This window comes from Aphelocoma coerulescens, chromosome 7 (genome assembly GCF_041296385.1).
Source record: "Aphelocoma coerulescens isolate FSJ_1873_10779 chromosome 7, UR_Acoe_1.0, whole genome shotgun sequence".
NCBI classification, from domain to species: Eukaryota; Metazoa; Chordata; class Aves; order Passeriformes; family Corvidae; genus Aphelocoma; species Aphelocoma coerulescens.
In genome coordinates, this window is record NC_091021.1 from 38,537,874 (window position 1) to 38,550,750 (window position 12,877).

Here is a 12,877-nt window from a genome sequence, read left to right on the forward strand (position 1 = left end):
TTAAATAAATCAATTCAAATGAAGTGAGACTGAGAACATCTGTTCAAAGCTTCGTGGTTCATCCAATTATATTTCCAATGCAACAGTTAAGTAGTGAGTAAAGTGGTAGCAGAGAACTTGGAGGGGAAAGGTGAGTTGGGTACTTACATCACTGGCCAGGATGGCATTATTTAGGGCCAACACTGTGTTTTTATCATCTGTGACAGAGAGTTTGCACCCCTTGAGGAACTCCCGGTCCAGTTTGTATTCGTACTGCAGGAAGAAAAAATAAGAGATCAAGTAAAAGAGTCTCAGATCTTCTCCAATTTTTTAAAAATTTTGAACAGGGGAGACGAGAAATGGGAATATTCAGTGTATTCTGATTTTCTTACATCACTCTGCTGCAGAGAGGACTTGGCTGCTTGGACAAAGTCAGGCCTGTCAGCGATCAGGTGCCAGTGGGCCTTGGCTGCCTCGTATTTCTTCTTATAATCCAGCTGTTCACAGGGAAAACCAAACAGAAAGAGAGTTCATTGGAAGTTGGGTACTTTGCACACAACATACAGAGGCCAATTCTCTTTTGGTCTGTGAGAAGAGGTAAGAAAATGCATCTACACCAGGTTAGGGCTTTCCTCTGGGTCAGGCACACTGCAGCTTTCCCACTGCTGGGTGCAGAAAGGAAAATGAAGGTGGAGAAAGGAATATGAAGGACTGAAATGATGTTCTGACTTTGGAGAAGGGGAGAACTTTCAGATCCTTCCTACTGAAATGGGTCACCAATAACAAGAAACACAGGACAGCTTCCCATAAAGCTCTTGCTTTGTCTCTGTGAGCATCATTCCAGGGAATTCCTGGGACAGCTGTGTCTCTGCCAGGAAAGCAGGACAATGGGAAGAACAGGCTGTGTGACATACAAGGACCTCAAGGACAACTTGCCAGAGTGAGCACTTTAGTATGAAATAAATTAAAATACACTTTATTCCAGCAGCGTAAGGATTAGAAACGATGCCCAAAAAATTCAGTGGAACTGGAAATAATTCCTTGTGGCTTCCACTGCCAGTTCCCAACACCCTCCAGAATAAAATTAAAACATGAACAAGACAGAACTCACGTTGCTGTTCAGTTTGTAGGCGTGTCTGGGAGTTTTAATGTGAACTGAATCTGCCACGACGTTGCAGTGAGATTTACTCTTCTCATACATTTCCTTGTATTTCAGCTAAAGAAAGGCAAAGATGTAAAAAAGTTTACAAAGATCATAGCAGCATCAACAAAAAAAAGCATCAAAATGTGAAAAACTTAATTGAAATTGCTCCTGTCTGGATAAAATCTTAACAGGAGAAAATGACTGGAGAAGCATTCAGGGCTCTGGGCTGGTGATGAGGTGGGGATTGAGCACAGGTTGGATTTGATGGTCTTGGAGAGCTTTCCCAACCTCAATGATTCTGGGATTCCATGAAAATAAATTCCATTGATGCAACTTGATATCAAGCACCTGCCTGAAGGAGGGTCCTCTCCAGCAGCACTTCTCTTTAAGTAGAAAATGTGGCAGTTCTAACTCACCAGGAGGCACAGACTGAGGTGTAACAGGATCTATTCATGGGCAGTAATTCTGCCTGTTTCTAGATTTTTGCAGCTAAAAGAAATCTTTGAAAGAAATTTATTTTCTGATAGTTACACTAACTGAAAACTCCTTCAGAGAATCTCAGCATTCAGTTTGGAACTTAAAAAATGTCCTTCAATTCACATCTCTTTCTCTCAATGATCCACTTTAGTATCTGGATAAAATGGTTATTTTTAATTACTGGATTTACTAATTAGGTAGAAATTTATGGAGCATCTGAATGACATTCAGGCTACTTATTCTGCCAGTACCACACTGAGTTTCAGAAGTGTTAGTACTCTCATTTTATTTATGGATACCTAAGGAACAACAATACAAAGGACAGAGAGAAAGGGTAAGAGAAGGAATTAGGACCAGGACTCCTAAATCTTATATTATTCTATCCACACCCTCTTCCTTTCTCTCCCCTTTTTACTCTTCTATTGCCCCACAATCAAAACATATTTATTTTAGATCAGAATATTTACCTAACCTATTCACAATATCTATACAAGAAATTAATAAACACAGCAACGCAGGAAATATTTTATTCAATCCTCAAAAAAAAAAAAAAAAGCCACTAGAGGAAGAAAACCCAGAAAAAAACTCTCCAAATTAATGATTTAGATATCAGTTCCAGCTCATGGCTTTTATTTCCAGTGAGGGGTGGCTTGCCCCAGAAAAAAAAAAGTTCCAAGAGCTCCAGGAGAAAATGATATTAAAAACTCCCTGAAAAACTGGGGGTTTTGACAAAGCACTGAATGCAGATATCCTTTTACAGGCCAATATGGTCTAAGTAGGTGATGATTTTCACTGACAGTGTTACATAGGAGTTAAAAACATTGGCTATCAAGTCAAAAAGTGAATTTTGTGTGGTTTTGATGCCACAGCCACAGAGGATTTACTCACATCACTGATCCTGTCCTTGACCTTGCGCACGTGCAGCAGCATCGGCGTGTCCTGGATGGTGGTGTAGCCCTTGGGCTTGGCTTTGTTGTATTCCAACTTGTAAATAATCTGAAGGGACAAATTTGGGGTTGGATTATTTCTTGGAATCCTTGGTGTCAGCTGGAAATTCCCTGGGGGTGATGATCCCACGCCAAAGGATCCACACTTACGTCACTGATCTGTTTGTTGACCTTTGAGGTCCGTAAATATTCTGGAGTATCCAGAACTGTGGTGTATTTGTCTTTCTTCTTCTCATAGTCCTTCTTGTACTGAATCTGGAGATGGGGGAAGGCTCCAAGTTAATCACACAGAGCAGGACAAAACCTCTTGCAGAGGTGGGATTATACCCACGGATAAATTTGCAAAACCTTCCCAACAAAGCCAAAGAAAGCAGAACATGCACCAGGAGCTGAATTGCAAACTCCTTCCTTGCCTAAGAGGCTGCCTGTTTATTTGTCTGATTAATTTTATGGTGATTTCAAGCCAAAATCTCCATGACTGAGCTAAAAAATCAATCTTGGCAGAGCAGTGACTTTTAAACTTCATAATGGACAGTATCTCATTCTTAAATATTCATCATATTCAGTTGGAACTTGGACTTGGTGACCTTGGAGGTCTTTTCCAGCCTTAATGATTCTGTGATCAGAATGAAAAGAAATGTTCATCATCTTGCACAGCAGAAGACAAAAACAATACCAAATATATCACAATGCCAGGGTATTTTAAAGGCTTTGGCAGCAGGATTTGTGCTTGGTAATGATTTTCTTAAAGATCACCTTGCCCTGCTTGGGTTTCTAAACCTGTTTTCACAGAGTTCAGTGAGAACAGGCTGTTCACCAAGAATAGGAATTCATTGTAGACAGCCTGAAGGCAGCTGGAAAAGGTTAAAACACATTTTTATAAACAAATTTTCATGCTCTACCCTTCATCAGAAAATAAAACCATGCATTTGAAATGGGACTGTGACAGACAAAATATGAAACATGATAAACAAATAATCGATGATAACATGAAGTGAACTTGGGGGGACATGCAGGTCAGACATTTCTTTTTTTGAATTCAAACCTACTCAAAGTTACCTGCAAGGAGTTTTTAATGAAAGAATAGAAATCCACAGAAAAATGGAAGAGAAATGTCTGAAAGACCTTCAGTAATTTATTTCTGAAGAGTGTCACTATTGGCACAGGCAATAACAAAGAATTACAATTCCCTCACATGGAATTGTTTTCTACTGTTGCATTTCCAGTCTATCATTTATATGCCAGTTCCTGATGAGGAATCATTTTTCCCACTGCAAAGGGTGAGGTTACTGCCAGCAGCTGTGATTTCAGAGCAGAAATAACTGTTCTGTGTCTGATACCATTCTGGGCAGAGTGGGAGATAAATGTTGGAACCTCCTTGTCAAATCCATCACGCTCTTTCTGAATTAAGGAACTGGGGTTATGGAAAGGTGGCCAGGCCAAGAAATGGTGTCAGAATGAGGATTGGGTTAGGGAAATACCAGGAAGAGCTAACAGCCAATATCTGAAATGTATGGAAAATTGCTGTTCTATACAAATATGTGCAATACATACCAATTTTTTTATAATGAAAGGAGAAAATGGGGACAAGCTCAGCTTGAGCTGAGCGACGTCCATGTGACAGCAAATATTGTTTCAGATATTCTGTTTTATTTTATCACAGCCAGCATTAAGTACAGTGAGGAAGCTTTGGGGTCTGAACTCCATGGAAATCTAGGGAGCAGTAAATATGACAAGTCCAAGCAGCTAAAGTGGGTATCTAAGGTGTCCTAGAGCAGCAGCTCTGCAGATTACCTGGCTCCACAGGTATGTGTTGTAGAGTGCTGTCAGCATATCTGGCCTCAGAATTTCATTGCATCCGTGCTGCAGGAGCATCTTGGCAAAGGATTTATAGCTTTTCTGTCCATGCAAATGGCAACCAAGGACAAGAGAGACCCATGAACAACATGAACAACGACACAGCTCTAGATCCCAGGCACTTGGAGAGTGGAGAGATTTAGGCAAGGTGCTGTATGTATTCATCCACATGTGCATACAATTTACATCTGAATAATTAGCACTGTCAAGAGTCAATACTAAAAAATTTGCCTACACTCATGTTAGGGAAATTAATCATTTCTGGGGGGAGATGAAGGTAAATTAGAGATTAAGGCAAATATGTCCCTGTTGCTTTATCTAGAAATGATTTGAAAAGAGAGGTTTTAAAAAATAAATGCTTGATTCTGCATTTTTTAAAACCTCTCCAGTGGCTTCAAGAGGGACTGGATTCCTGATGTCCATTGATGCACAATCATGGAAGTACATACAGGACAGATGCACAGACCAGCTCACACAAAAAGTGACTCCTTTTTGGGTGGCAGGATGGAGACTGTGTGAGCGAGTGAAGAACCATCACAGTATCACAGGGCTGTGATACTGCTGGGTGTGAACGTGGCACACAGAGATTTTAGAGAGAGCTTCTGGGCTGCTCCAGGTGCTCCCACAGTACCTGACTGCTCAGAGTGCTGCCCCACTTGGCCAGCAGATTCCTGGGATCATCCACAATAACGCTGTACCTATCTTTGAGCTTCTCATAGGCAGCTTTATATAATTTCTGCTCAGAATAGCATAATACAGTGTAACAAGAGAGAGTTAAGATACAGAGAGATCACTGCTATCACCTCTTTACAGGCTGGGGTTGAAGTTCATGTCCAAAAGGGGAGGGGAAGGGAAGGGAAGGGAAGGGAAGGGAAGGGAAGGGAAGGGAAGGGAAGGGAAGGGAAGGGAAGGGAAGGGAAGGGAAGGGAAGGGAAGGGAAGGGAAGGGAAGGGAAGGGAAGGGAAGGGAAGGGAAGGGAAGGGAAGGGAAGGGAAGGGAAGGGAAGGGAAGGGAAGGGAAGGGAAGGGAAGGGAAGGGAAGGGAAGGGAAGGGAAGGGAAGGGAAGGGAAGGGAAGGGAAGGGAAGGGAAGGGAAGGGAAGGGAAGGGAAGGGAAGGGAAGGGAAGGGAAGGGAAGGGATTTCCAAATGGTAAATGCATTTCTAAATTGCCTCTGGAAGGCCTACAATTTAAGGATGCCTATATTCCATCCCTTCAATAAGCAATTTTATGGCTGACTTTCTTCATGAAAAGTAACTGCAGAAGCAACTCTGTATTGTAGATTCCTGAGTTGAGTCCAAAGAGAACACAATGAGATGCTACTAAAAACATCACTTAAAAGATATTTAGGCAAGTTCATTTTAATGTATGGAGCCCCCACTGGTAAAATTTTACCCATTTATGTTTCTGATATTAAATTTTTCCTTATTTGCTCTATGAACAATAAAAAGACTGAACAATTTTCATAAAAACTCTGGTATTTGTTGTGAAACAGTTTTCCCTACCTAGAACAGGTAACACAATAATAAACTTACTGACAGGAAATGATACAACATAATGGCTAGTGAAACAGAAAGAAATATCAAGATATAAATCTAAATATCTGCTTCTTTGATGAAAAGCATCAGATTTTGATGTGCTTTTCCAACTCTAAGCTGACAGGAGTCACCCTGAACATGGTGTTTACCATGGAATTTGTCCTGGGTGTGTAGAACAGCAATCCTACAGTGGTGATTTGATTTTTAAACCCAGAGGTGTTCATTAACCCCCTTCACTATTAGGTTGTGTAAATTGTTTCTTTAGCACTACAGGAGAAAAACAAGAAAAAGCTGAGTGGTAGAGTGGAAAAATTCCTGAAAAATCACTGAAATTAAACAAGCTGTGGTAACTTCAAAAAGACAAAACTGTCTTCCTAATACCAATAAAGGTTTTGTCAATGTTTTAGGAAAGCAACTGGAATTCTCTCTATGCCTTTTTCAGATGGAAACCAACACAGTGTTACCACACCAGCAGCATTATTTAAGTCAGCAAAGGAAAAGCTCCTTTGCCATAAAAAATTAATGAACAGGGGTGGGGATTTCACTTTCTAGGCTCTGCAAACCTTTTGTGTGCTAATACTCAGAAAAACAACAACCTTGTCTTTCATGACTTCAGGCTGATCTTAAGGCATCTTCAAGCCTGAATGTAAAGAAGAACAACCTTCAACTCTGTATTTACTCACAGACTAACTACTTAAGCCTGAGACGAGAGAAATCTTTACTTACCCCATCCATCAGCTGAGTTGCATATTTAAAATGCTCATTGATTGGAGAGTCAGCCACGTACTTGAACTGGGACTTGGTCTTCTCAAAATTCTCCTTGTACTTACACTGGAGCAAAAGAAAGTCAAACACACAAAACCCAGCCCATGTTAATCCAAAGAAGGATTAAGGCAATGAAAATGTGATTTTAGAGGTAACCTGTGGCAAAATCAAGGGGGAATTATTACATTTGTGAGTTCAACTTTTCTAACAGCAACAAATTGTTGTAAATGTACAGCAAATGTCAAAAACCATTCAGCAACAATTCAGAGGCTTTCACTCACCCCACTATAGAGCACTTTATTCTTCTCTGCCAGGACAAAACTTGGAGTATCCCACACGTAACAGCCAGTGCCTTTGAGCCATGCCAGGTCTTCCTTGTATTTGATCTTTAGAAAAGAAGTAAAAAGACTCAGTTTTAAGCAGATAATCGGTGTTGAAATGAACCTCAACACAAGGTGTGGCAAACAGAGTTGCAGCCATCATAAAATAAATTAGTTTCTCATATTTTTTTGATGGACTGTTTATTCACACATCTAATCTAACATTAGCTACTGGAGTTCTTGTGAGAATTACAAATAATCTTGTACAGTTAAGGGGTTATTGTGTATGACCAGAAATGCACAATTAAAGGTCATTACAGGGTTAAACAAACCTAAGCAAATACAACTGAAATTAATTAAGATTATTTGCTAATTTGACAAGGGGATGTGCTGCAATTTTAGCCATCAGATTCTCTCTGCCAGTTCCCAGATCTGCCAGGGCAGAGTGTAAATCACTGAAAAACATCACCTCCTTTCCCTTTGTTGGGAAAGAAGGCTTGGGTTTCATTTTGGAAACCACTTGGAACTCCCAGCCTGTGCCATGCAGGAGCTGCCTGAACTCACATCACTGATGGCATCCGTGACCAGGCGGTGGTGGGCGTGCTCCGGGCGGTCTGGGATGGACCTCCAGATTCCCAGCTGGCTCATGTAATTCTCCTTATATTTGATCTACAGAGAAAAGGGAAGAATTAAGTAAAACAATTGAAGAGAACACTCCAATTCCCCTCTCTTTTTGAAACATCAGACCTAAAGGAGTGGAAAAGAGATTAATTTGTAACGTCAACAGCAATCAATATTCCAGAGAAGGGAAGAAATCAACACTAAAAATGCTGATATTTCTCTGATTATTTGTCATATTTAAATGGAACAAAAGGATAAATGGCCTATTTTAGGTTATTAAGTGGCAAACACTAATTAGGAATGAAGATGTTGTACATACACTGCTGATGTCATCAGTGACCTTCCTGTGATAGACAATGTCCAGAGCATCCTTCACTGTGTGGTACTTGCCCTTGGTGTTCTCAAAGGTTTCTTTGTAGCGCAGCTGGGGAGAAAATAACACACAAAAGAAGGGATTAATGTGCCAGGAATTGTTTCAGTTAAATTCCTCACTTCTCAGGAATGATATCCAGGGATGTGTTGCTGCCTGACATCCCAAAGTAAGCCCTGAGGAATTTTAAGAGGCTGCAATTGCCTATAATCAGCTGTAATTTCACTGAGATTTATGGTGAAAAATAGAGAAAATTTCACCCAATTCATTTTCAGATTGAAGAAAAAACACCCCTGCATCACAGGACTGCTCTCTAGAATAGCATAAGTGCCACTGTCACTATAAAAAACTACTTATCCCTTCTTCTGGCATAAAAAACTACTTATCCCTTCTTCCCTGTCCTCATCCAGAAGAAAGCAGGAAGATCATCCCAGTCTGTGGAGAAAGACTTTCTCAGAGGAGAAATTCCCATGTACAGAAGAGCTGGGATGCTCCTTGGCAGTATTTAAAAATCACTCTTAGAGCAGTAAGACTAAATAACCCTAGAACAAAACACCAGCCCTGCACATGTCCTTTCATATCCTGCTGGTTCTGAAATATATGGAAAAGCTCTCACAAATGAGCATTTTTTAATTGCCTTAAATCACAAATAACTATTCCACGCTTGGAAAAATCCATTTCACCTTACCAACCTCCTGTGCAGCAGCTCAGGTAATTTTTCTCTCTAATCTACTTCTGAATTAAAAAATGAACACATTCTCAGTGGCAGGGCAGTTTACTTCTAACACAAAACTCAGATGAAAAAGCTGATAAAAGTTACTCTGTGCTGGCCCCAGCATCAATCACTTCACTCCAGTCTGCTCTATTTGGAGACTTGATGTGTAAGCAAATTATTTTAAGTCTATTTTTACTTTGTTGTAAGACCACACTTCAGTGCAATGGGAAAGGAAAATGAATTCTAATAACTGGGGGGGAAAGGCCTTAAAGTGGAATCAAATCAAAACTTAACAACCCTAATTTCAAATGGAAATGGACATGCACATTTTTATGACCCACACTGAGATATTCTCTGCTTTGCACGTTTTTTCCCCAGTGATCTTTTTCCTGTTATTTCCATAAAGAATCCATGGAAAAGCAGCAGCAGGAGTGTTCCTGGAGTACTCACATCACTGGCATTCAGGTAGGCTCTCTTGGCTCTGATCAGCACTGGGGTGTCAGGGACAGGGGTGTATTTGTCCTTCATCTTCTCATACTGGGTTTTGTACTTTTTCTAAGAGACACAGCAAAAGGGAGGAGTGATAATTGCAATTTCAGAAGCTTTTGCCAATCTGCAAAAAAGTTTATCTTATAAAATACTGAAACATTTTCAGAATGTTTTATTTCACCAGAACTTACAAAGGAAACGTGGAATTTGAGTATAAGAGAGAAAAAAAATAAGTGAAGGCTAAACAGATTTGAGCCTTGAAATTACCACTAAAATTATAAAAAAAACTTGTAAGGAGTTCAGCATAATGGTACCAAATTTAAAAACCAAGACTTTACCTCACTGATCATATCCTTGACATTCCTGGCATGTGTAAAGGCTGGAGTCTGACCATCAGCATGATGGTGGGGCCTCTCTTTTGTGGCAAGTTCCACATACAAGTACTGCAGCAAGAAGAAAATAATTTTAAAAATACACACTTCAACTAAATTCTACTTTATATCTCTGAAAAGCAGCTGCAAATTCACAATATACACATAGCCACTGCTTTTTTTAAGAATTTCAAGTTGTTTTTAAAAGGTCTGAAAAGCTTTTGCTGTACTTTAACAACATATTAAGAAGTATCCCCTGGCTGGTTTTATATCAGCACAAATTTTTCACCTGGCTCTGTATTTTCTGTCCTTTCTTGGCTCTTATGAAGTCAGGTGTATCAAGGACAGAAGTGTATTTTGTCTTCAGCTCGTTGCCTGCAGCTCTGTAAACCAGCTGGGAAAAGACAGGTCCAGGAATTATTTCTTCTGCTATTATTTAGAAGCTGCACAATCACAGCTTGCAATTATAACTTCTCATTTATTTCAGAAAAAAAACGCAGGGAGGGCTTCATTACAGCTACAAAATTGGGCAGAAATAACAGAATTTACCTCACTCAGATGGGTTTTCAGTTCCTGCACTGTTCTGTATCCAGGGGTATCCAACACCACGTTGACTTTAGGCCACATTTTCTTGGCAGTACTTGTGTAGATATAATTAGACTGGAAAGGAAAAGCAGTATTAATAAAGGAAATGTTACAGTGCTACCCAGCAGTGCTTCGAAACAACTAATTGGCTGCATGGCACAAAATTCTCTTATTCTTTGCTGGTTTTCATTTGTTTCACTTCCTGCAAGCACAGAAACAAATCCACTGCTGTCATACTCGTTTCCCAGAGGAGAAGTCTTACCCAGAGCTTCCGGAGCTCGCGAGCACGGACCATGTCAGGAGTGTCGTACAGGAAGCAACCCAGGCCCTTCAACCACCTCAGGTCCTCTTTGTATTTATTCTACGAGAGACATCACAATCAACGGTCAACTTTTGGGATAGTTTCAATCATCAGTCTTTAACACAGTTACAAAGCATTTCTTTTGTTCCAGAAGAGAATGGAAGGGAGAGAAACCCAGTCCCACTCCCAGCACAGAGGTTTTGGGCCTCACACCAGGTGTGTGAGCAGCAGCTGCTTACGTCACTGGTGATGTCCCCGACGTAGCGACAGTGCAGCACGTGAGGGGTGTAGGGCAGGGAGATCAGGTGTCCCTGCATCTTGAAGAAATCTGACTTGTAGATCAGCTGAAAAGAGAGAACAAAACAGCATTTCACATGTTTGCTCAGGGAATAATCCCAGTTTCTTCTGCTGCTCTGTTAGGAGGGCACCTACATCGCTGACAGCCTCCTGGGTGGCTCGGACTTGGCGGATTTCGGGCGTGTCGGGGGTGGTGTGGATCTTGTCCTTGTTCTTGTGGTACGTTGCCCTGTACAGCCTCTGTCACAAGAGACAACATTCTGCACTTTAACATAGTTTAAAACATTGGAAAACCTTGAATGGCAAAGAAGCTCAGCACACTATAAGCACTTCTTAGACAAATTAGTATTTTCTACCCAGGTGGAGATTTTCCATAATTGTTTTTAGTAGGAGAATCTCAGACTCTAATCCTAAAAACATGTAAATACATATATTTAATTTTCATGCTGTTAAAGCCAATTATCAAAAAAGTGAAAAAATATATATAAAACCTGCAATTATTGCAACCCAATTTTACACAGATACAATAATTTCTATTCAACTTTAATCGCAGCTAATAAACTTAGGCTGCAATTTTATATTATGGTAACAGTTTCAGCCTGGATCAATAATCCCTCACCATTCTTGATGGATACTTCTCTAAATAAATTTGTGTTCTTAAAAGCCTAAAAGAAGAGGGATCCTACAACCTCCCAGTCAATGTACTCTCATTATACATATTTTGGGCACTGCAAATACAACTGAAAGCAAATACATATATTTACTGTACCTCATTAATGACTTGATTGACCTTCCTCACATTTTCAAAGCCAACATCTTTAGGTCCCAGAGTGTAGCCCTTGGCTTTCATGTGTTCATAGGCTTCTTTATATTTCAGCTATAAAAAGTACAACAAAAACAACACAGAAACTAAATTTGATCATCATTCTACTTACACTGCACTTCTGACAGCAATTTATGCTCTAGAAAGAGACAGATTTTGAGATAAACAAGTGAGATGTAGCTGTATCAAAGTTAAATACATTACACATCATAATTATTTCTCCCTCTATCATATGGCCCAAGGTTAATAATATATTCCATTTCTCTTCCCTCTAATAAGGTATTTGCATATTGCTGAGGAAATTTCTATTTTGATAGCAAAGGTCCAAGCTGAGAGTCCCTTATCTGGGGCTGCTGATCGTTCCCATGGTGTAGAAGGATTTAGCCCCTGACTTACATCACTGCCGATGTATTGGACGTGTTTGGCATGCTGGAAGTTTGGAGTGTCCGTGGGAAGGCTGTATCCAGTGGGCAGAGCATTCACACCAGCCCAGCGATACAAATTCTGCAAGAGGAGAGAGGAAGACTTTGTGCAACTGTGAGCCATATCTGAGAGGAAAATCCCTTCATCTCAGAAACCTCTTGATCACAACAGGCAAAAGATTTCCCTCATGTCTGCATTAAAATGCATCCTTGTAGCTTAAATGAGGATATTTTCCCACTTTCATTTTAGAGCAGTGACACGCAGCTTCACCTGAAAAGCTAAAACCAGATACTGACATTCAAAGAATTTGGTGTTTCAGTATCAGAAAGTCTGTGGAACCCAGTTTTGTACTTACCTCACTCTGTATTTTGTTTGCATTATATGCCCGCTCCAAATCCACTGTTTTATCAGTAGAGATCATCTTGCCCTTGACATTCTGCCTGTAATCACCACGATAGACAGCCTGGGAAAGAGAAAAAGTCATAATTGCCAGGTTCTCTCACAGAATGTTTTGTTTGCACACAATAGGAATTGCTCCTAAAGAAACTGGATGAAGGTTTTTTGGCTTCAGGCAACTAATGGTTTCAGTGATTGTGTCTACAATGAGGTGTAGATAACCAGTAATTAATAAATTACTAAAATTAAGTTATTAAAAAATATTAAAAGTCACATTTCTAAAGCTGGTGAGGTAACAGCACTTGGAATATTGGCTGGTAGGTGAGACAAGCACTTACTTCACTTAAATTCAAGGCACTGAGCACATTCTGGACGTAGACAGGAGTGTCTGTGACCACAGTGAAGTCCTTCTTCATTTTTTCTGCCTTAGATTTGTACTTAATCTGCAGAGAGAAATAAAA

At 40.1% G+C, this 12,877-nt stretch overlaps 1 protein-coding gene across 1 annotated transcript in view; it reads right to left on the minus strand.

The window, feature by feature from the left end:
- NEB (nebulin) overlaps positions 1-12,877 on the minus strand; it is a 96,483-nt gene that overhangs the window by 27,063 nt on the left and 56,543 nt on the right. Inside the window, exons 95-115 of the mRNA XM_069021334.1 lie at positions 12,755-12,859; positions 12,376-12,483; positions 11,994-12,101; positions 11,544-11,651; positions 10,910-11,014; positions 10,717-10,821; positions 10,439-10,537; positions 10,141-10,251; positions 9,881-9,985; positions 9,559-9,663; positions 9,182-9,286; positions 7,966-8,070; positions 7,590-7,694; positions 6,987-7,091; positions 6,667-6,771; positions 5,036-5,140; positions 2,698-2,802; positions 2,489-2,596; positions 1,091-1,195; positions 372-476; positions 148-252 (exon numbers count right to left, since the gene is read on the minus strand). Of these exons, the coding sequence (XP_068877435.1) occupies positions 148-252; positions 372-476; positions 1,091-1,195; positions 2,489-2,596; positions 2,698-2,802; positions 5,036-5,140; positions 6,667-6,771; positions 6,987-7,091; positions 7,590-7,694; positions 7,966-8,070; positions 9,182-9,286; positions 9,559-9,663; positions 9,881-9,985; positions 10,141-10,251; positions 10,439-10,537; positions 10,717-10,821; positions 10,910-11,014; positions 11,544-11,651; positions 11,994-12,101; positions 12,376-12,483; positions 12,755-12,859 (2,217 nt within the window). The remainder of the gene's footprint in view (positions 1-147; positions 253-371; positions 477-1,090; positions 1,196-2,488; positions 2,597-2,697; positions 2,803-5,035; positions 5,141-6,666; positions 6,772-6,986; positions 7,092-7,589; positions 7,695-7,965; positions 8,071-9,181; positions 9,287-9,558; positions 9,664-9,880; positions 9,986-10,140; positions 10,252-10,438; positions 10,538-10,716; positions 10,822-10,909; positions 11,015-11,543; positions 11,652-11,993; positions 12,102-12,375; positions 12,484-12,754; positions 12,860-12,877) is intronic.